The sequence below is a fragment of the Bemisia tabaci genome, chromosome 2 (assembly GCF_918797505.1).
Source record: "Bemisia tabaci chromosome 2, PGI_BMITA_v3".
Lineage (NCBI taxonomy): Eukaryota > Metazoa > Arthropoda > Insecta > Hemiptera > Aleyrodidae > Bemisia > Bemisia tabaci.
The window spans coordinates 60665712-60685068 of NC_092794.1; the positions used below are offsets into that span (position 1 = coordinate 60665712).

Below are 19357 nucleotides of genomic sequence, written 5' to 3' on the forward strand. Positions count from 1 at the left end.
ACATGATTGTGCGTTACGAGGGTGCTAAATCTTATACCTGTCCAGGTACGATTGTGGCTATTGAATTCCTCGCAAATGTTGCTAATTTTCTATCGGAAACCGGTCGAGAATCCCTGTTCTTAACTAACCACCGCTAGATTTATTCCCCTCGCAATCATCGTGTTTCTTCTCGTCGCGGCCTCGGCCTTGCGGGGCAGTGGCGTGGCGTGAACTGCGATGTATCGATTGATATGTAATTCAAACCTATGGTAAAGAATCGATTATCAAGGTGTTCACTGCGAACACCCTGTCTATCGATCCTTTTCCATAGTTTTAAATGGCAGATCATTCGATACATCGCAAAGCACGCCACGTCACTGTTGCGGGGTTGAAACACTGCAGCGCTGAGGAGAAACCGCGTATGGACATTCCAATGTTGACAAATCTTCCGCAGCAAAAAATAGGCATTTTTAAAATAGGCACTGAATGTTTTTTATTTAAATTTTTGCCAAGATTAGATTTAATCGGAAAGAAAATTCGCCGACAAAATCGACGAAAAATCTCACGGATCTGCAAGAAAATCCGCATTTTATTCGATGAGGTTTTAGCAGCGTCCGCGTGTTCATATGATGTTGTTCCGTAACACGAAAGAACATGCGTCTGACTTCATGAATTTTGCTCGTCCTGCGTGTCCATGTTACATGATTAGGACTTCATTTTGCATTGTGGAACCACTATTTCTTGCTGATTTTAGAAGCGACGTATGTGCCATCAGCCTCCTTTTAAGGTCAAAATAGCCGAAAGTCAAGATTTCTACCGTCAGTATAAGTCGGAACAACTTGAAAACATCAGGAAATTTGATGTCATCAGGAAAATATCAAGAAAATAAGTAATGTATCAGAAATTCTTAGTGCGCCAAGCATTTTTTAACTACACGCAGCTTAGCACGTACAAAGTGAAACATTTTATTCAATTCATTAAAATGTTGGTTTGTCAAATCAAACGAATTTCAATCTGTTCAGGTAAAAAATCAAGAAATTTTATTTAAAATATAAGAAAAATCAGGAAAACATCAGGATAATCTAATAATAAATTTTTAGTGGATACCCTGGCTATGAGGCATTCCTGGCTCCTCATCTGCCTGCCCTCCTCAATTCAAAACCATCATCCGTAAATTTGACAACGGTGTTGCTGGACGCGTACATTTTCCACCAATCTGCATTCCTTGTCAAGATTAAACGCGGCTCGGCTAATCAGTTTGCCGCGCCGTTTCTCGTCTCGTGCGTAGGATAACGAGATCGCCCCCCTTGCCCCCCCCCTAGGCCCCTCAGCCCTCACCCTGCCTAGGGCCATCGGGGGTACAGGGAAAGGGGGATATCTCTTCGAAAGCTTCGCGTTGGAATTTACGGCGTTTAAGTGCGCTGGCCGCTCGGGTTCAGGTGCGAGCTGTGAAAAATTGGTCGTTTAACTTAAATTCAGTAGGATTTGACGCTCATCTGCTGCGCGCGCCGTAGGGTGGATCGCGATGAAAGAAAAACGAGAAAGATTTGAAATTTCATTGAGATATTTCATGAAACATAACGCTGTGAAATATTTCATATTTTTCACGGGCTAGAATATGCGAAGCTTACTCAATGGAAAATTTGCAGGTGCTTGAAATTCGATGAAATTCATGTTTAAGTGGGACCTACCGATTGAACTAAGCACGAGGATGTCCTCGGTTTTTAAATTAAACAATTGTTAGAGGAAATATCACAAAATGACCAAATTTATCAGAATACACCTATACAAGGAAATGCCCGCGAATGACATCAGAAGGGGGTGAATTTTCTTACTTTAAAATATATTTTTCTACATTTTCCGGTTTAAAACAAAATTTGAAAAAGTACTGCGAATTTGGCTCACTGAGCACCCTCAGATGAAGCAATATATTTTTTGTGTCCGGATTCTCTTTTTAAAGCACCACGTTTCATGTTACCTCTTTAAAATTTTACGTAGAAAACTAGTAACGCAACGGAAATTTTGGAAATCAACTTCGAAGCGGGATATCATCAGTTCACCATGTCTATCTATATTATACAGCTACAAGCAAAATCTTGGAAGCACTATTTCTGACGAACTGCCGGACCGATAAGGATGATATTTACATGTATGTCATCTGTAGTGGATGTAGATGTGCAAAAAATTATGAAACCCCGAACTTTTAATGTTGTAGAGCTTTTAAAGCTCATGTCACTTAAGTCCAATGTTAATAGCGTGAGAGATATGTCGTTTCCGCTAGAAACGTCGAGGTGTGGGATTCTACCTGAGTGACTCGAAAAAACAATAAAACAATGGAAAAGCGCGTGAAGGGCTCCTCATTCGAAGAGTTTAGGAACGGTGCATCACTCAGGGTTCAAGGTTCAAGGTCCAAGGTATAAGGTTTAACTCAATTTTTCCTGCATTCTTCCGGCTTCGATTTGTGGCATTGGTCAATTTACTTGATTGCTGAATTTCTATTAATATTTACAGCAGATAAACAGCAGATACAAAGTGAGAAGGGAGGCGCTGCGTCGCGTCGGGACGGATCAAATATTATTAACTCTTAACGGTCTAAATCCGATTTTCTTCTTTTTAAATTAAGTATTTAAAAATAACATAATAAATGGAAATTTCTTCAGTAAGTGGACTGTGAAATTATGTACACCCAGCTATTCCTCATCATTTACAAATCTGAGTGTTACGTCAAAAATTTTGAAATCGATGCAGCTCGAACACGAATGGTGTATTAAAATGGAAGAACATTTTTGCTTATACACATGCGTATAGGGCCCGCGAAGCGGGCTTGAGGGCGCGAGGCGCCCTCCCGGGGGTTGGGCCGCGTAGCGGTCAGGGGGCAGGGCCCCCTAGTACTTAATAACATTGATCAAATGGTACACAAATCACACAAATGCGTCATTCGTAATTTCAACGTTTAACTTATGTTCGTAACCATGGCTACCTGGGTCGGATAGAATCACATAACTCTCTCATAGAAACCACAAACACATCCACAGTTTAACCGTAGCAGATTCGCGGTCCTTCGGGCCGAAGAAAATCGAGTACCCACAATAGACACTCCATGCAGAGCCTTGGTTTTTGTTCCATGGTCCCTCGGGTCGGATACAATCGTGTAACTTCCTCAGGAACGCAACGTTAGCTCGGATATTTCACTCGGCAGGTTCCCGAGGCTCTCACTTAGGGCATAACGCACTCATGGTCCCTCGGGCCGGATAAAATCGCGTAACTGCACCAAGAACGCAGCGTTATCGCAAAGACTTATTTTTTCTTATGGAGTGGATTACCAAACTTCGCCCTGTGTGAATCAAATTTTACGCAAAATTTGTGTGAATCAAATTTTACGCAAAATTTTGCAGAAATATCATTTTACGGATGCTTTCAGCTTGTACCTTTTCTAGTGTACGCACACTGAGGAAAAAACTTCGTGCGTGGGACCCGAATTTGAGGTCATATGGATCTGGGAAGTTTTCGGATCACGTATCTAAAAACTTGAGGTCCAGTTGCCGAAGTTCAGGTCAGACATCTGAAGTACTTCGATACGTACCGAAGGCTTCGGGTCACACACCTGAAGTACTCCGGTACATACCGAAGTGCATCGATGTCTAACCCGATTTTCGGCAGCTGCACCTCAAGTTTTTAGATACGTGATCCGAAAACTTCAGAGATCCATATGACCTCAACTTCGGGTCCCACGCATGAAGTTTTTTTCTCCGTGCAAGGACCTCTGAGGATGAGTTTCGGATGTATGGGAAATGCGCTTCCACGCTATTTCTCCTCTTTTCCTCGCTAAGAACTGAAATCAAAGCCAATTTTTGCAAAGTTTTGAAAAATTCATGCTGAGGATGATTTTCGGATGTATGGGAAATGCGCTTCCACGCTATTTCTCCTCTTTTCCTCGCTAAGAACTGAAATCAAAGCCAATTTTTGCAAAGTTTTGAAAAATTCATGCGGCTACTTGATGTTATTTCCACTTCCGATGTAGACTCTCCTCAAAGGCCGAAGCGCAACCTGTTCAAATCAGAGCAGAGTTCCTCATCGGAATGGCATCTGTGCGTCGCCGTGCTATCTCGAAGCGCCATTCCAGAGGAGTCGTAAGAAGGCAATCCTTATTTATGATCTCGCAAAGGTCTCAGTGGCCCGGAACCCGCCATAAATACGTCCAGTGAACTTAAGCTGCACCTAGCACAGCAGCCGCAAATTGTACACGTGAAGACAAATACCTTTATTTAACATTATCATTACACACATAATTTCCGAGTTTTTAGTTGACGTGCCCAGCAAGCGTTTGCTTTTCTCCTCCTCGGCGGGGACAAGTGGGAGTCCTGGCACATCATAGTCAACACTGGGAATCTACTTTCTCGCAACCGATCTATGTTCTCGGGTAACAAATCGAGCTTCGGTAAAAGGGCAGTTAGACCGGACCAAATCTGACCGATCTCATTGCAGGATGGCAATTTTTTGTTCTTGAAAGTTTAGGCAACTTCACTCAGCTGATAAAACAGTGTGTCTATCGTTAGTATCAACCGAGACTGGAAAATATCATGAACTCGGACGTCATCAGGAAAATATCAGGAGAATGTCAGGAAAATTGGTTATGAATCACTGCAGGGTGTCTACTAGTCTGGAAATAGTACTGATCTTTTAATGGGCAGTCCGGAAGAACTGAAAAAGTGCGGAAATCCCGCTAGGAGGTCTGGAATTTTTTTCATTTCTGAGCGAGAAGTACAAAGTTTTATATTTTTCGAATTTCGTCAAACGGAGGTACTGAAAAAGTACTAAATTTCTAGGGAAAGTACTGAAAATGTACTGTGAAATGTACTGTAAATGTACTGATTTTTGGCCAGCCTGTTTTAGAAGACAGTCTGACAGGAAATTCGGACTGAGCAATCATTTTTCAACTATGTGCAGCTAGCACATGCAGAAGTGAAACATTTTATTCAGTTGTTCAAAAATGTTGGTTTGTAAAATCTAACTGAAGTGTCAATTTGTTCGCGCAAAACATTAGAACTTTCACGCAAAATGTCAGGAAAATCCAAAATGAAATTTTAGTAGACATACTGTTAAAGCCAAGAAAATTTGGAGTTTGCCACTCGAGCTAGCAAAAAGTCAAAACAATTTGTTTTCTTTCTTTCTTTTTTTTTAAGGAGCTCCAAAGTGTAACTGTTAGGCGCATTTTATACGTTGCTTGTGACTCAGCACGCTGCTGCACGTACATTGACCGAAAGATTTGCAATCTTTCCGCTTTAGTTGACTTCATTTTACGGAATTCCGTGGAAATGATACTCAATGATGATGATGAAAAAGTCCGTCTTTACGGAATGCACCAGTACTTCGTTCCTGCTCATTCAGTAGCCGCCCAACATGAAACGGCCTTTATTATGACCGCCGTTTTTATCCACTGGAGCGTAGCTTACTGACCTCGCCACCACTGTACTTGGAGCTTGAAAACGGTGGGCTTCAGTATCAGTCCCACACCTAAATGGTCCGCAAAGGTCGTCGGGAGTTTGAGACGTGATTGAAATCATCTCTGCAGCATGCGCACTGATTGCGAGCCTACTTGCCACCTTATTGCGAAAGGCGAAACCGGGGATTTTAAGTTTGAAGAAACTATTACGGTGGCAACGGGTTCGTTTCAAAATGATTCGAGTCAGAGCGTGTGTTGAATAATTATATTTATTTTCTCGCGTTGCGTTCGTTATTTGACGTATATTGGCTTATTTTTCTGAGTGATGCCTCTTACAGGTATTGCCTAGCGGCTGAGTCTTTCACTGGTAAAAAAAACCTCCTGGTTCAAGAGTGCAGTTTCTTGTTGCCGGATTTAAGAGTCTGGACTCTTGTTTCAATGCAAAATCCGCTTGAAACAAGAGTTCAAGTCTCTTAAATCCGGCGACAAGAAACTGCACTCTTAAGTCAATGCAATGCGGCATTGGTCCAAGAGGTTTTTTTTACCAGTGTTAGTCGGTCAGAGCTAATCTTTCCTCTCGCTCGAAAGTCTTTTTCTCGTTGTTCAGGAGTAGTAGCCGTGACGTTTCGCCTTCAATTTGAAAATTATGCAACACGGGCTCTTAGATGTCGAAATAGTGGTATCCCCATGTGTAATTGCTTCATTTAGCTTTTCAGTCATTCCTGAGTTTTCCCGATAGGAAAGATCGATTTTTGTTTCTATGAAAAACCGCTTATGTTTTACACTTTTTGAAAAAGGATGCAAATGAATTTTCATCTCATTACCGAAAAGCCAAAAAAGTGATTTTGGGCAAATATTGCTAAATTTTCTTGATTTACTTTTTCGTGCGGAATGCAACTTTTCGGTCCTTTTAAAGTTCAATGTGAGTGTTTTTAATCATTGAAGTTGGTCTCTATTCAACCTTTTTTTCATTTTCATGTTCGAAAAGGCAAAAAAAGTGATTTTTGTCCAATTTTTTAAATGTTCTTTTTTTTACTTTTTCGTGCAAAAATACGACTGTCCGATTCTTTTATAGTATAATATGTATATATTTAAACGTTAGAGTTGGACTCTTTTCTGAACAAACAAGAATCCGTGCCTATCTTCTTATTGTACAATGTCTCTATTTCCCCACCAATTTCTTTTGAAAAGAAGACAAGGTTGAATAAAAATAAAGTAATATATAAACAAGGTAGAGAAATGGTGCTGGGTGCACACAATTTCGCGGGGAAATCAAAGCCAAGAACTTCCAAAAATTATAATCAGAGTCAAAAACAAATCTTTTTAACTCCAATGAGATTCTTATTTGTTTTGTATAGAGGTACCTATTATTTTTTTAACATTATATATTATTTTTGGCTCTAATTGTAATTTTTGGAACTTCTTGGCTTTGATTTCCCCGCGAAATGGTGCGGACCCAGCACCATCTCTCCACCTTGCTACATACAGTATTCGGGTCACTTCTTAGTGTCTCATTAATAATACGCATCATTCCAAAAATGGTAATATAATAGTAGTTTTCGAAGCGAGACATCAGTTCAAGATACGAAATTTTGTTTTGGGTGTTGTTTTTTAGAATTGGTATAGAAGTTGAAATTGATGAATATTGTTTGTTGTTTCAGTCGGAGGGATGAATCGGCAGCCGAAAGCGGGGGCGCAGATGAAGAAGGTGGCGCCGCCGCAGGTGCCCGAGACGGCGTTCCGGCATTCCGGAAGCAGCTTCGGCTCGGCCGGCTACGGCAGCGCCGGCGAGGAACCCGTCTTCCACGACGCACCCGTCCGAGGTAAGTCTATCCGTCGAAAAATTTAACTTCATAAGATTAAAGAAAGGAAAAGCAGTGCCAAGAAAACACACACAAATATGGACCACTAAGCAAGGTACGAATTTCAGCATTCTGATGCATGTTTCTTAACCAAAATTTCACGCAAAACACGATACGTACAACGAAAATTACCGAAATCAACTCCTTACGAAGATATTTAATGATTCCGGATGCGTGAATTCAAACCACCCGCTCATGAAAACTCAGTGCTCTACGTGATTCACATCGCGCGCTAAACGTTATCATGACAGTCTCTGCGATATAAAAATCTGGCAACATCAATCTTGACGCTTTGGCTCAGTTATAGCAAATTGCTTATCGTTTGAAAAACACATGGCGGGAAATGAACATTGCTCGGTTGAGAAGCTTGCTGAAACCGTTGTAGTGCGCGATTTGACTCACGTAGAGCTTTGAGTTTCTTGTGAGCGGGCAGTTCAAATTCCTCGTAACCAATGTGAAATAAAAACGTTAATATCTCCGTTAGGAGTTGGTTTCAATAATTTTCGTTGTGTGAATCGTGTTTCTTGTGAAATTCTTGTTAAGAAACATGTATCAGATTGTTTAAATTCGTCCCGTGTACAGTGGTCCATTGTGACTTAAGTTTCAAAATGAGGATCCATCGCCTTCGCCTTCATTTTGAAACGTATGCAACACGGACTCCCAGGAGTCGAAGTAGTGATATTCGAGGGTTAATGTTTTCATCCAGCTTTTTGCAGCCATTCATGAGTTCATGTGTCATGAGATTTTGGCCAACCTTGGAAAGGCAGGGAAAAGTATGGGATTTTTGCTGAAAACCCTAGATATGTTTCCTCCCTTCTAAAACATTGTTTATTTTGTCAAAGAAGAATGTTGCTTGGTGGCCGATAGTCATGAAACTCGATTGAAATTGCTTCTGAATTCGATCGGCTATCGAAGCATATAATGATGATCGATGAGCAATTTGGTGAGCATCGAATTCTCCAAATAATCACTGATAAATGTGCACTTGTGCAGGGTGTCTAGGGCCATTAAAAACAGTGCTAAACATCAGGTTTCATTTAAAATATCAGGAAAACATGCTGAAAATTCAAGATGGAATTGTAGTAGACACTCTAATGTGGATTGTAGAGCTGCGTATTCACAGCTAGCCGATATTTTACGAATTAAGTAAAAATTGCTAAACCAATTGCTCATTCTTCGGTCATCAGTCATCATTAAGCGAGTTTTAGCGTTGACTTCCAAAAGTAACTTTTACATTGAAGACATTACAGCAGTGAGAGTGTGAGGTGTCTGAAACGTTTTCTCTGATCCAGTTGCACTGTTGCAGTTGTTTTTCCAGTTCGGAGTGCACCTCGCCTCGCACTTACATAATATTTTCCAATCATTTTTAAGTCTTCCAAAGAGTGCAACGCAACATGACAGTTGAACTTTCTCCATGGAACAGTCCTCCGCATATTTCCGAACCGATCGGAGCCGGTCGTCGTCGGTTCTGTTCCACGGGCGTAGGCGATAGACGGGGGGAGGGGGGGGGGGGTTCCTGTTCCACATCTCGCGTGTCACCGTTCTCATAATCATTCCTTCCGCTCGGTTTTTTTTCTCTTTTTTTTTCTTCCCTCTCCATTTTTTTGTGCCCGTGAGTGCGCGTTAATAAAATATCAATTACGCGCGGTCTAGTCTTTCTTTCATTCAGTGGAGCGGCCGCCTTTTGGTGCGCAGATGATCCGCGGCGGCGCACAGTGGGGCGAGTCGACGAGAGGTCGAATATAGCGTAATATCGAAACTCTGGAAGACTTCGATCTTTGTCTGCACAAAATGTAGAGTTTGGAAAGTGGTTTCATATAGTTTTTCGAAAATTTTCTACCCGTAGGGTGGTAAGTTATTTATAATCATTGAAATCTTGGAAAATTAAGGGAATTCTGCTTAACTCTGAAAATTCTGGGCTCAGGGTCTTTCGCCGCGGAACTTTAACCTTCTTCTTAACTTCCTGAAAAATTGAATTGATTTCTATCGCATTCACGCACTCTGTCGGCGAAAATTGGAATTATCCAATCATAGAATTATTCTCAAGCGCGGCATCTGCTTTCAGTCTAACGAATTTTGAATTTTTTTTTTCAATTTCAAGAGACTTTGCGCCAAAATGTTTTCGTCAAAAGCATTTTCATGAGAATTCGTGTCAAAATAAAAATTTAAAAGTCATGGTCAAGTAAGAGAATTTTGAAATCCAAGCTAACTTGCCACCCTGTTCAAAGAGCACCCCTTTAAGTTCATAACTTAACCATAAAAACTTCAAATTTTAGCGAAAATTTCGTGCCTGCACTCACTTAACAGTTGTTAATAACGTTATGGCCTGGTTACCTGCTCAAATTTCCGTCAATTTCCGATCAAATGGTGACTGGTGCGCACCATCTACCATCAAATTTCTGCGGCCTGCAAAAATTTGATGGTAGATGATGGAACTGTGGGTTCCACACAACCGTGCTTATTTCATGCTTATTTCAATCAACACGCTGTTTTAATTAATTTTACTCATCAATCTAGATAACTCCCGACCGCCATCTTGGTCATCATTTTGATCGGAATTTGACGGAAATTTGAGCGTGTAACCAGGCCATAACCATAAAAATTGGCCTCCGGCCAATTTATGCGCGGCGCAAGCGCCGCGTACCGGCGCTTCGCGCCGGCATGTGGGGGGGCTTCGCCCCCCATCATGGTGCGAAGATCGCACAAGACTTTCTCGCTTTTGCCGGCGCTCCGCGCCGGCATAGACACTTTTACTGCAATATTTAGAAAAATACTGCCAATTTCACAAAATCATAAAGTTTGATTGGAATTTTGATCGCAGGATAATAGTTATGAAATTTTTATTCAAACCACTGCACTATATTGTAAATGTCTTCGAGATATAGGATGAATTCATACATTCAGACTCGACTTGTCGATATTATGAGGCATCTTCAATTAAATATGTAATTGATTAATGATGCCTCCTATTAAAGACGGCGATCCGTAAAAATCTTAGCTTTTCTACGATTCATTAGGATCCATTAGATTCATTGGCATCATACTTCAGATACGATTATATGTTATAATCTTTCCTTAAGCACGGTCAAAAGCCATCAAAAATCTACTTCAATGGGTAGATTGACTATTCGATGTTTAAATAGTCTTAAAACTAAACGGTTTTCGCTTAGCATCGTCCAAATTTTAAATTTGGCGGGCGAATCTACCTGCTGGTAATGGTTCACCACCCGCCCGCCAAGAGCGCCAGTTCCTTAGCGCGTATCCCCGTAATTCGAAACGAAAACAATAGAGAGCGCCACCGCGCCACCTTCTTGCTGCTCGTAACCAGTCGTAACCCCGTGTCAAGTCAACAAACCTCGCAACAACAACATCAATACCTAATTAAATCAATCATGTTTGTGCAGTTTTATTATATTATTATATTATATTTGTGTTCAGTACCTCGTAAAAAGGAACCGCGAAAGGTGGAATCTGCCGGGATTCTAAATTCATCAACAACAAACATATTAGTTTCTAATAAAAATCCAAGTGTCAGTGCTTGCGTTTTAGCTTCGATAATTGTATGTAATGTAAGTACCTGATTAGTTGTCTAATTTTGCTTGGTGTATACCTACGGAGTAATTTTGGAGATAGTATATGATGCATTATACAATGCATTTGAATTCCTAGGTTTCATCTGACTCAAAGTGTTCGCTGCTATTATCTAGGAGCGTACCGACTCATTCATTGGAGAATTGAGCGTTTCCTATCGGCCCCTCTGCAATTATGAGATTAGTCCAAGGACCCTTTAGGAACTTATTTAATGACTCAGGTGGTGCTTTTGAGCCAACTTTCAAAGAATTAAAGGCATTTTTTTAAAATCTACTGTCCATGAGCTCTCCGTCTGACCGAAGTGCTCTCCTCGCTACATGACGCGTAACCCTTCAATTTTTAGTTTAGTCCAAAGACCTCACAGGAACTTAAATTAATGAACCAGGTGGTGCTCTTATGCTAACTTTCGAAGAATTAAAGGCATTTGTTTCTAAAATTTACAGTCCTTGAAAATGAGCTGTTTGTGATGTCGCGGAGCAAAGTGCCCTACTTTTGGGCCTCGTAATCCCTTGAATTTTGAGTTTAGTGCAAAGATCTTTTTGGAACTTAAATTAATGACCCAGGTGATGTGCTTGATGCCCATTTTTAAAGAATTAAAGCCATTTTTCAAAATTTACAGTCTTTCAAAATGAGCTTTCCGTGTGATTTTGCTAAAAATGGACAATTGAGCGTAGCCCCCCCAAATTTTAGCGTACCTCAAAATCGTTGGACGTGCATAAGGAGACCATAGATATGGTGTCCTGTGCCAATTTTGAATGAAATCGAACAGATAGATTCTGAGATATCGCTGTAGACAGATTTGGGGGACGCCACACGGACGGACACACATTTTTTCAAGTATGGTTATTTTTACTCCTGGGACCTTAAAACGTCTAGAAATGATGAAATTTCAACTTTTTTTTTTTTTTTTTTTTTGGAGGATGACAATACTTCCTCTCTACCCTATGGGAGCGAGAAAGTAAAAACCTCTAATTTTAGTGTAAAACTTTGTGTCCGCACTCTCGTAACAGTTCCTTCCACTGTGGTGTGAGGTGCGATGGCGACAGCAGCGCTCCCTAAAGCACACCAGTTTTTCGAGACACTTTGTTGTCTCGACTCCGTATCCGGAACAATTTCCGGCGTGGTACCCGATGGCGCGACTGCATTAAAGGATCTAGTCGGCCATGGCTGCCCTCCGTAGGAAATCCGTCATAATTTTCCCGAGAAACTGACGTTGAACCAGTAGTTTAATCCTCAGAATAGGCAACTTGAAGCCGTTTACGACACCATTGATGAGAAACTCTTTTTTCACTTTCTCCGACGCGTGTGCTCGCGGTCTTTGGCTCCCCCTTCCGGCGCATATGGACTCAAGCTCACGTGCGGTCTTACGCAATCTGGGGCTATTAATCTTCTAAATATTTCCCTCAAGTTTCCTCGGTTTTACCGAAAGATATTAAATTGGATCTCAAGTAAACGAGCTGATAGTCGATCGATCGCATCGATCATTTTGGTGGTACAGTCCATCGGAGCGCCGAGTTCTCACACTTAGTTTTCAATAGATGAGACGCCTTTTAAAACCATGGTGGCGGGTATCTACCATGTTAGTTTGCATAATTTATGGTTTTCAGGGTTGCCATAGTCAGGAAATACCGGGGACGTCAGGGAAAATTGGGAAGTGTCAGGGAAAACGATGAAAATGCCAAGGAAACTTCGTGAAGTAAATCACCTTCATTTGCTTTGTAGAATGGGTTCCAGGTTTCGAACAACAAAGTTTGCCTGAAAACTATTTTCAATTATGTCTTCTTAACCATCTGTCATATTTTCAATTGCCAGGAAACTTTACCTATATTTGTCAGGGAATTTTTAAAAGTCATGGAATTTTATGAAGTCAGGGAAAACCGGGAAAATTTGTTAAATCACATTTATTTGCTTTCTAGTATGGGTTTCAGGTTCCAAACAACAAATTTTGCCTGAAAACTATTTTAATTATTAACTATCTGCCATATCTTCAATTGTCGGGGAATTTTATTGTCCAAATTCTGTGGCAACCCTGGGTTTTCTTACCTTGCGTGCATTGCTGTCAAAACCAACCTGCGAGAAATCTTGGTGTACGCTAACTTTGTAGATGACCTTATTTATCGTGTTCTCCAGAAGGTGATTCAAATGAGCCTTTTGCAAACTTCATCCAGAGGAAGAAGAAAAGTCATTGCCCATAGGGAATGACTCAAAAATCACAATGAGCGCATCGAGAAAGTCTGAAACATTGGCCGTGTTGAAAATTGCGTAGCATCCTATTGCGAAATGTTCACCTGCAATGAACGTAACGAAGCGGGCAGCTTAAGAAACACATTTCTTACGTAGATTGTAAAGTTCGGAGTATATTTCAGACTTTTCTGATGTGCTCATCGTGATTTTCGAGCCATTTTCTGCTTCTAATACTCAAGTCAAATAATTTGTCATCTAACTTCTTTACGATCCAACCTTGGGAAAAACAAGATATCTTACAAACAGCTTACAAAATGTGCGTATCTGACGTGTAAGCACCTCAAGAACTTATTGCTGCAATTCTTTTAGAATTTGGAAAAAAAAGTCTTGCAATAAGCTATTTTGTAATTGTAACTAGTCCATGAAACTTTTTGATAGTTTCAGACACATTCAACCCAGATAAAATACTCTAATTTGTACTAATCTCGAAAGAACTTAAATAAACGGAAGAGAAAACCAATGATTGAACGTCCCCAAGTTGGCAGAGACCCAATTTTCGAAAAAGACAACACTCGCATAGCACGAAAGCCGTTGAAAAGGCCACGGTGGATTTTTTTCTCCCAAGGCTTTGAGGAGCACTAAAAGGATCGTCATGTGGTTTCCGTTTCCCCGTCTCGACGCGGTCCTTTTACTCGTCTCTCTGCCACCCCTCCGCCCCCGCCCCTGTCGTAGTCCATCATTTGTATCGTTCTCCGATTCACATGATCGTTAATGTTGAAACAGTATCCCCCTTCGAGTAGGTGTCTCTGTAAATGGGTCAATGTTGCCAGTTCTTTTTTCATCCCTTTGTTCGGTAACGAAACGAGCCCAGTGACGCCACTCTACTATGCAGCCCTTAAAATTTCCTGCTTTTGAATCTTGCTTGAATGCTCTTCGAATGCATTGGTATCCCCGTGCGTAGGTCATTTATACAATGTAGTGTTCATCGAGGACATGACCGGCGGGTCATCGGGGGCCTCAAATCTTAAAATTCAAGGGCCCCATGTCGCCAAAAATTTCGGGATTAGGACCTATCTAAATTCGGTATTTAGACTCCGGGAACCTCCAGAAAATCCGGAATTTTAAAAAAGTCGGCTCGCGGTGCGACAGCATCCCGGCTTATACGAGTCTGATCGCATTTTCAGAAAGCAGGTCGTCTAGCATCAGGAAAAACCGGAAAATATCAGGAATTTTGGCCGATCAGGCCAAAAAAGTAGGAAAATATCAGGAAAATCGGAAAAATTGGACGTCTTATCAGGAATTTTTCTTACGCGAATCTCCTCAACGGAGAAAGTCTTCCTGCTTTTTGCATATTGTGCCAGGAATCGAGAAAAATCAGGATAATATCAGGAATTTTCAAAATGAAAAATCAGGAATTTTTACAAAATATCAGGATTTTTCCAATTTAAAAAATACTAGACACCCTGGAAAGTCTTAAAATGTTGGCCTCAGGATGCATGAGAGCATCGCCATCTAGTATTGTGCATTACGTACATTTTCTTACGAGCAATAAAAATATAAGTATAAAAAATTCAATAAATGAGTAAGTAATTTCAAAGTTCCGAACACATGTTATCGAAGGAGATATTCCACTCGAATGAAGGCAGGGAAAAAGACCCTTAAGAATCCCGCTTAAAAGTTAGGGACCAGCAATGGGATTCATGTGTTGGTTGGAGACATCTAGTGTTGAGTCATTCTGGTCATCGAAGGAGGAAAGCAACCAACCCCCATCCTGAATTCTTGACTCCCTCATCCACCCCTATCCCTTTTTTTCTGTCTTCCCGCGCCCCTCTGTTAAAAGGCCGCGAAATCTGAGCGTCCTCCCGAACGGCGCGTCGCCAAATCGTACTGAAAAAAAAAACCCCATTTTTTTCAACCTTTTTTTTAATGTGTGGAATTAATGCAATTTACTGGAACAGCGTTTTTTATGGTGAAAATGCGTTCACATCACCAGGACTTCTGGAAAACAAGCATGTATCATCTTGAAAAATTTACATTAACCGTGGAGGTAACAGCCTATTATTTTCAATAATTTTTTTAAAACCTCCCATCAACCCCAACCAGGACTTCCAGAAAACCGCGTCGCCAAATCGTACTGAAAAAACCCCCATTTTTTTCAACCTTTTTTTTTAATGTGTGGAATTAATGAAATTTACTGGAACTGCGTTTGTTATGGTGAAGATGCGTTCACATCACCAGGACTTCTGGAAAACAAGCGTGCATCCACTATCTTGGAAAATTTACATTAACTGTGTAGGGAGCAGCTCATTTTCAATAACTCTTTTAAAACCTCCCATCAACCTTTCCACCCCCAAGAAACTGTATGATTGGGGTGGGGGGCGAGGGCTATCCCCCATTCGTTTGCTAGAACGATTCTAAGCTATGCTGTAATCCACCTCCACATGCGCACTTCTATAATGATTGATCATTTGGTTCCTCACTTCAAGCATCCCCCGATTCTCCCTGAAGGAGGGTTCAGTACTAAAATTTTCGGCGGTAGATTTCAAAGTCCTCAAAATCATTCCGCTTTTTAAACCGGGTCCATTTGCATGTGCCTGTGCTCTTACCTCTACATATTCCCCCTCCTCCCTCCCATCCACCTCCATCGTGCCTCCTCCTCCCCCCCCCCCCCCACGTGAACCCATGCGCTCTTGAGCGAGCCCTCCCTCGCGCGTCAGTCCTCGCCTCGTAATGATTCGTGAAGCAACACTAAACAGATGCACGCTGCTTTTTCGTGATTTATCGGATTTGGCGCTTAACGGTTTGGCTGCGCTTGTGCTCGCACGCATAAATATCACGTCGTCTGGGCCGAGCGCCTCTCCTGCGCCAGTCCTGCCGTGCTAAGTAAAAACGCCGTATAAACACTTGAATGTCGCCAAATTTCTTTTCAGAAAATATTTATAATTGAGGAAAGCCATGCATATATTTCCTCGAAATTTTCAGACTTTTTAGAAGCATATTTTCGTTGAAGATCGGTCCAGCTAAAATGCCACGATAATGGCGGTGAGATCATAATCGGGTCGGTAAACATTTGAGAGTAGACTTTCGAAATTGATTCTGGTCGGATGCCATCATCTTTATAAGGTCATTTCTAAACCCTTCTTTTTGTAAGGTCTTAATACACGATCAAATTTCGAACCAATTCTGATAAAAGTAGACCTGTTGATGACTGATGGTCACCATGCAACACTCCTATTTGATCAAAATTGGACGGGTTTTGATCAGAATGGAGTGCCACCATTCATCATTTCCTGCCACAAGGAACATTTCTGCCAAGTTTTCATTTTAAAAGTAGGTAAGCGAATTAATGATTTTAAGACTGATGACTCCCGACATTTTGATGGTAATTGGTTCGGGAATTTGATCGTATATCGAGACCTGTAAGATTATATTTTGGCTCCAACGTTTGCAAGAATTCCACCTTCTATCCGTCCGGTAAGTCCCGATGTTGATCCGAAAAATTATGATCGCGTCCCGTTCGGTTGGGTCACGCAACTAAACTAACTTCCCGGCAAAGCGGGAAGTATCGCCAGATTTAAGGGCGTTCTAAGCGTTCGGTTGGGTCACGCAACTAAACTAACCTCTCGGCAAAGCGGGAAGTATCGCCAGATTTGAAGGCGTTCTAAGCGTTCGGTTGGGTCACGCAACTAAACTAACTTCCCGGCAAAGCGGGAATGATCGCGTCAAAACAGAGTACGAAACCGCTTTATCCACCCATTTTGGTTCGACCGATCATCAACGAAAATACGCTTTAGGTCGAATTACGAACTAAATCCTTCAAATAATCAGAAGATAAATAGTCACAAATTTCTCTGAAAATTCGTGAAAGGTCGGAGGAAATTTGGCAACGCTTAATGGTTCATACGGCGTTCTTCCTTGGCAAGGCGCGTCCTCTCTTCCTTCATCTTTCGGAACGTTGCCCGATCGTCTTTGCCTCCGGAAATTTTGGATACGAACGTCGCCTCAGTGGTGTACGCGGGCCTCCAAGGAGTTTCGATTTTCGTCGACGGTCTGGCTTTGAGGCCTCTCCCGCTCTCCTCCCGGAAGATGAAACCTCGGTTTACAACTTTTAGCTATTACGCGTGCTCACTCTGCGTTAAAAAGTGGCTCGCTCCTGTTCTAAGAGGACCTCCCACTACCATCGACATTCTTATCCTTGTTGAAAATCATATGAATGTGCACACCGTCTTTTTGCGATGTGTCCATAATATTCTACCAAGTAATTAGGCAAAAGAACACAATTTCAAAGTGAAAGAAGGATTAAAGATATCAGAGGAACGTAGATGCTAAGCCCTTTGGCTACTACGCGGACCAACCCCCTGAGGGCTGCTTCGCGGATCCTCAGGGGCTAACTTCCAAATTCTGAAAAGATAGGGCTCATCCAGTATCTATCACTTGTTGATAGCCGCAAAAATCATGAAAATCGGCCCTGTAGGACGCTAGAACGAACCGTGAAGAAATGAAAATTTAGGTGGCAGCGAACGTATAATAATGATGATGATAATGACCCGAGTAACTGTCAGTCGGATCAAAAACATTGGCTCGTTACAAAAGTAAAATTTGATCTACTAGGAGTCTATCGATCCCCGTTTCAAATGGTGTTGCATTTGATTGAAGGTGGTTGCAACCATGGGTCGTCCAAGGGTGGCCGCCTCCCATGACGTCATAAGCTGCAGGCCAATAAGAAATGCTATTTTTGTAGTTTTAGGCGTTAGCCTCTTTTGTTTGTCAAAAAAGCAGTTTGGAGCCTTTCAAATCTTGGAAACGCGTCTCTCGCTAAAATTGACCTCGCGGAGATGCCTATTTTCTGGCAGCACCCGGATCTTGCAACAGCCTTAAAAGAATTTTTGGAAAAGAAAAATGTAAACATTTCTGAGCATGCCGAGACATAAGCACAACATGCATGTACTTAATTATGATAAGGAAAATCATTCTGACGATGTTAAAATTTCATGTGTTTTTTTTTTTTTTTTTTTTTTTTTTTTTTTTTTTTTTTTTTTTTTTTTTTTTGCAGACGGCTACGACATGACGGACTGTTACGGACCGCCGGGAAAATCTCCCGGATCTCAGTTCAGCTACCCCCAGTTCACGTTCCCGGGTCAACCCTACATCCACATCAACGCAGCCAAAGCCACTGCCCATTACCACCAGCTCGCACTCCAAGAAGATCAAGGCATCGATATGACACAGGTATAAAATCCAACTTGCTTCAGAAAAAAAAATATAGAGAGGTATCCCTGTATATCCTCGTTGGATCAACAGAAATTCCTGCCGATTATTCATGACAGGACGTTACGATATGAATTTATCGTAAAAATAACAGGAAATCTTCTTGTTTGAAGTAACAATTCAAAGAGATGGCCAGTCGCTTTTAAAAGACTATCTGTTGTTTGAATGAGAATTTCTGTTGCGGCATTTTTAAGAGCAACATTTTTCTGAATGTGTCTGGTTGTATTTTACAAGCCCATCATACTTAGAGCGAGATAAGGGTTTGTCAAGTATTTACAATTGGGACAGCGAGGGACTTTTGCCACGGAGCCTTAAAACTTCGTATACCATAATGAAATGGTGTCAAGACGGAACTTCAGAACTATTTAAACTAATTTACTAAACCAAAGATTACTCGATACCGCAGACATGAGTACGCCATTTATCAAAATAAAATTTCTCTAAAAGAGGTGTTCTTCATCAATTCTCAACTTTCAAATAATGCAAAAATTGTATGCTAAAACTACTTAGAATCCAATTGAGGCACTGGATGCGGAAAGGGCACTTCTCGGTTGCAGTGTTTCAGAGTCTCCTCTAATATTTCATTCATTGTAAGGAAAGTGAATGCATCCATTTCACTGAAAATTTTACTGAATATTCCTTATGATTCTACAATTTTACATGGAAATAATTCTGTAAAAATCACCCATTCAAGTCTTCTCCGAGGGATTAATTTGCAACAGAGATTCTGAAACACCGCGATCGAGAAGTGCCTTTTTCGCATCCAGTGCCTCAATTTTGGAGGGGCTATTTTTTTAAAAGAAAAGTCCGGGGGAGAATTCCCGAACCCCCTTGCTTTGAGGGTATCCCCCGGACCCCTACTCGACATCAGCGAATGCCCCCCCCCCCCCCCCCTCCAGCTCATTCTGGATCCGCCACTGCTTACTCATCTTATACACCTGTTCAGCTACATCTAATGGAGATGTTGCATGTGTGAGGGATTTGCGATTTGACCATTGGTTCTTGTGTAAAAGTTCGCGAGAAACACGAT

At 41.4% G+C, this 19357-nt stretch overlaps 1 protein-coding gene across 6 annotated transcripts in view; it reads left to right on the forward strand.

Annotated features, from left to right (window-relative positions):
* The window catches only part of ckn (CRK like proto-oncogene, adaptor protein), a 283105-nt gene that overhangs the window by 246286 nt on the left and 17462 nt on the right, over positions 1-19357 (forward strand). For all 6 annotated transcript variants that reach the window (XM_072295983.1, XM_019059607.2, XM_019059605.2 and 3 more), the window contains 2 exons: positions 7084-7245; positions 18113-18288. In XM_072295983.1, coding sequence (XP_072152084.1) covers positions 7084-7245; positions 18113-18288 — 338 coding nt within the window. The remainder of the gene's footprint in view (positions 1-7083; positions 7246-18112; positions 18289-19357) is intronic.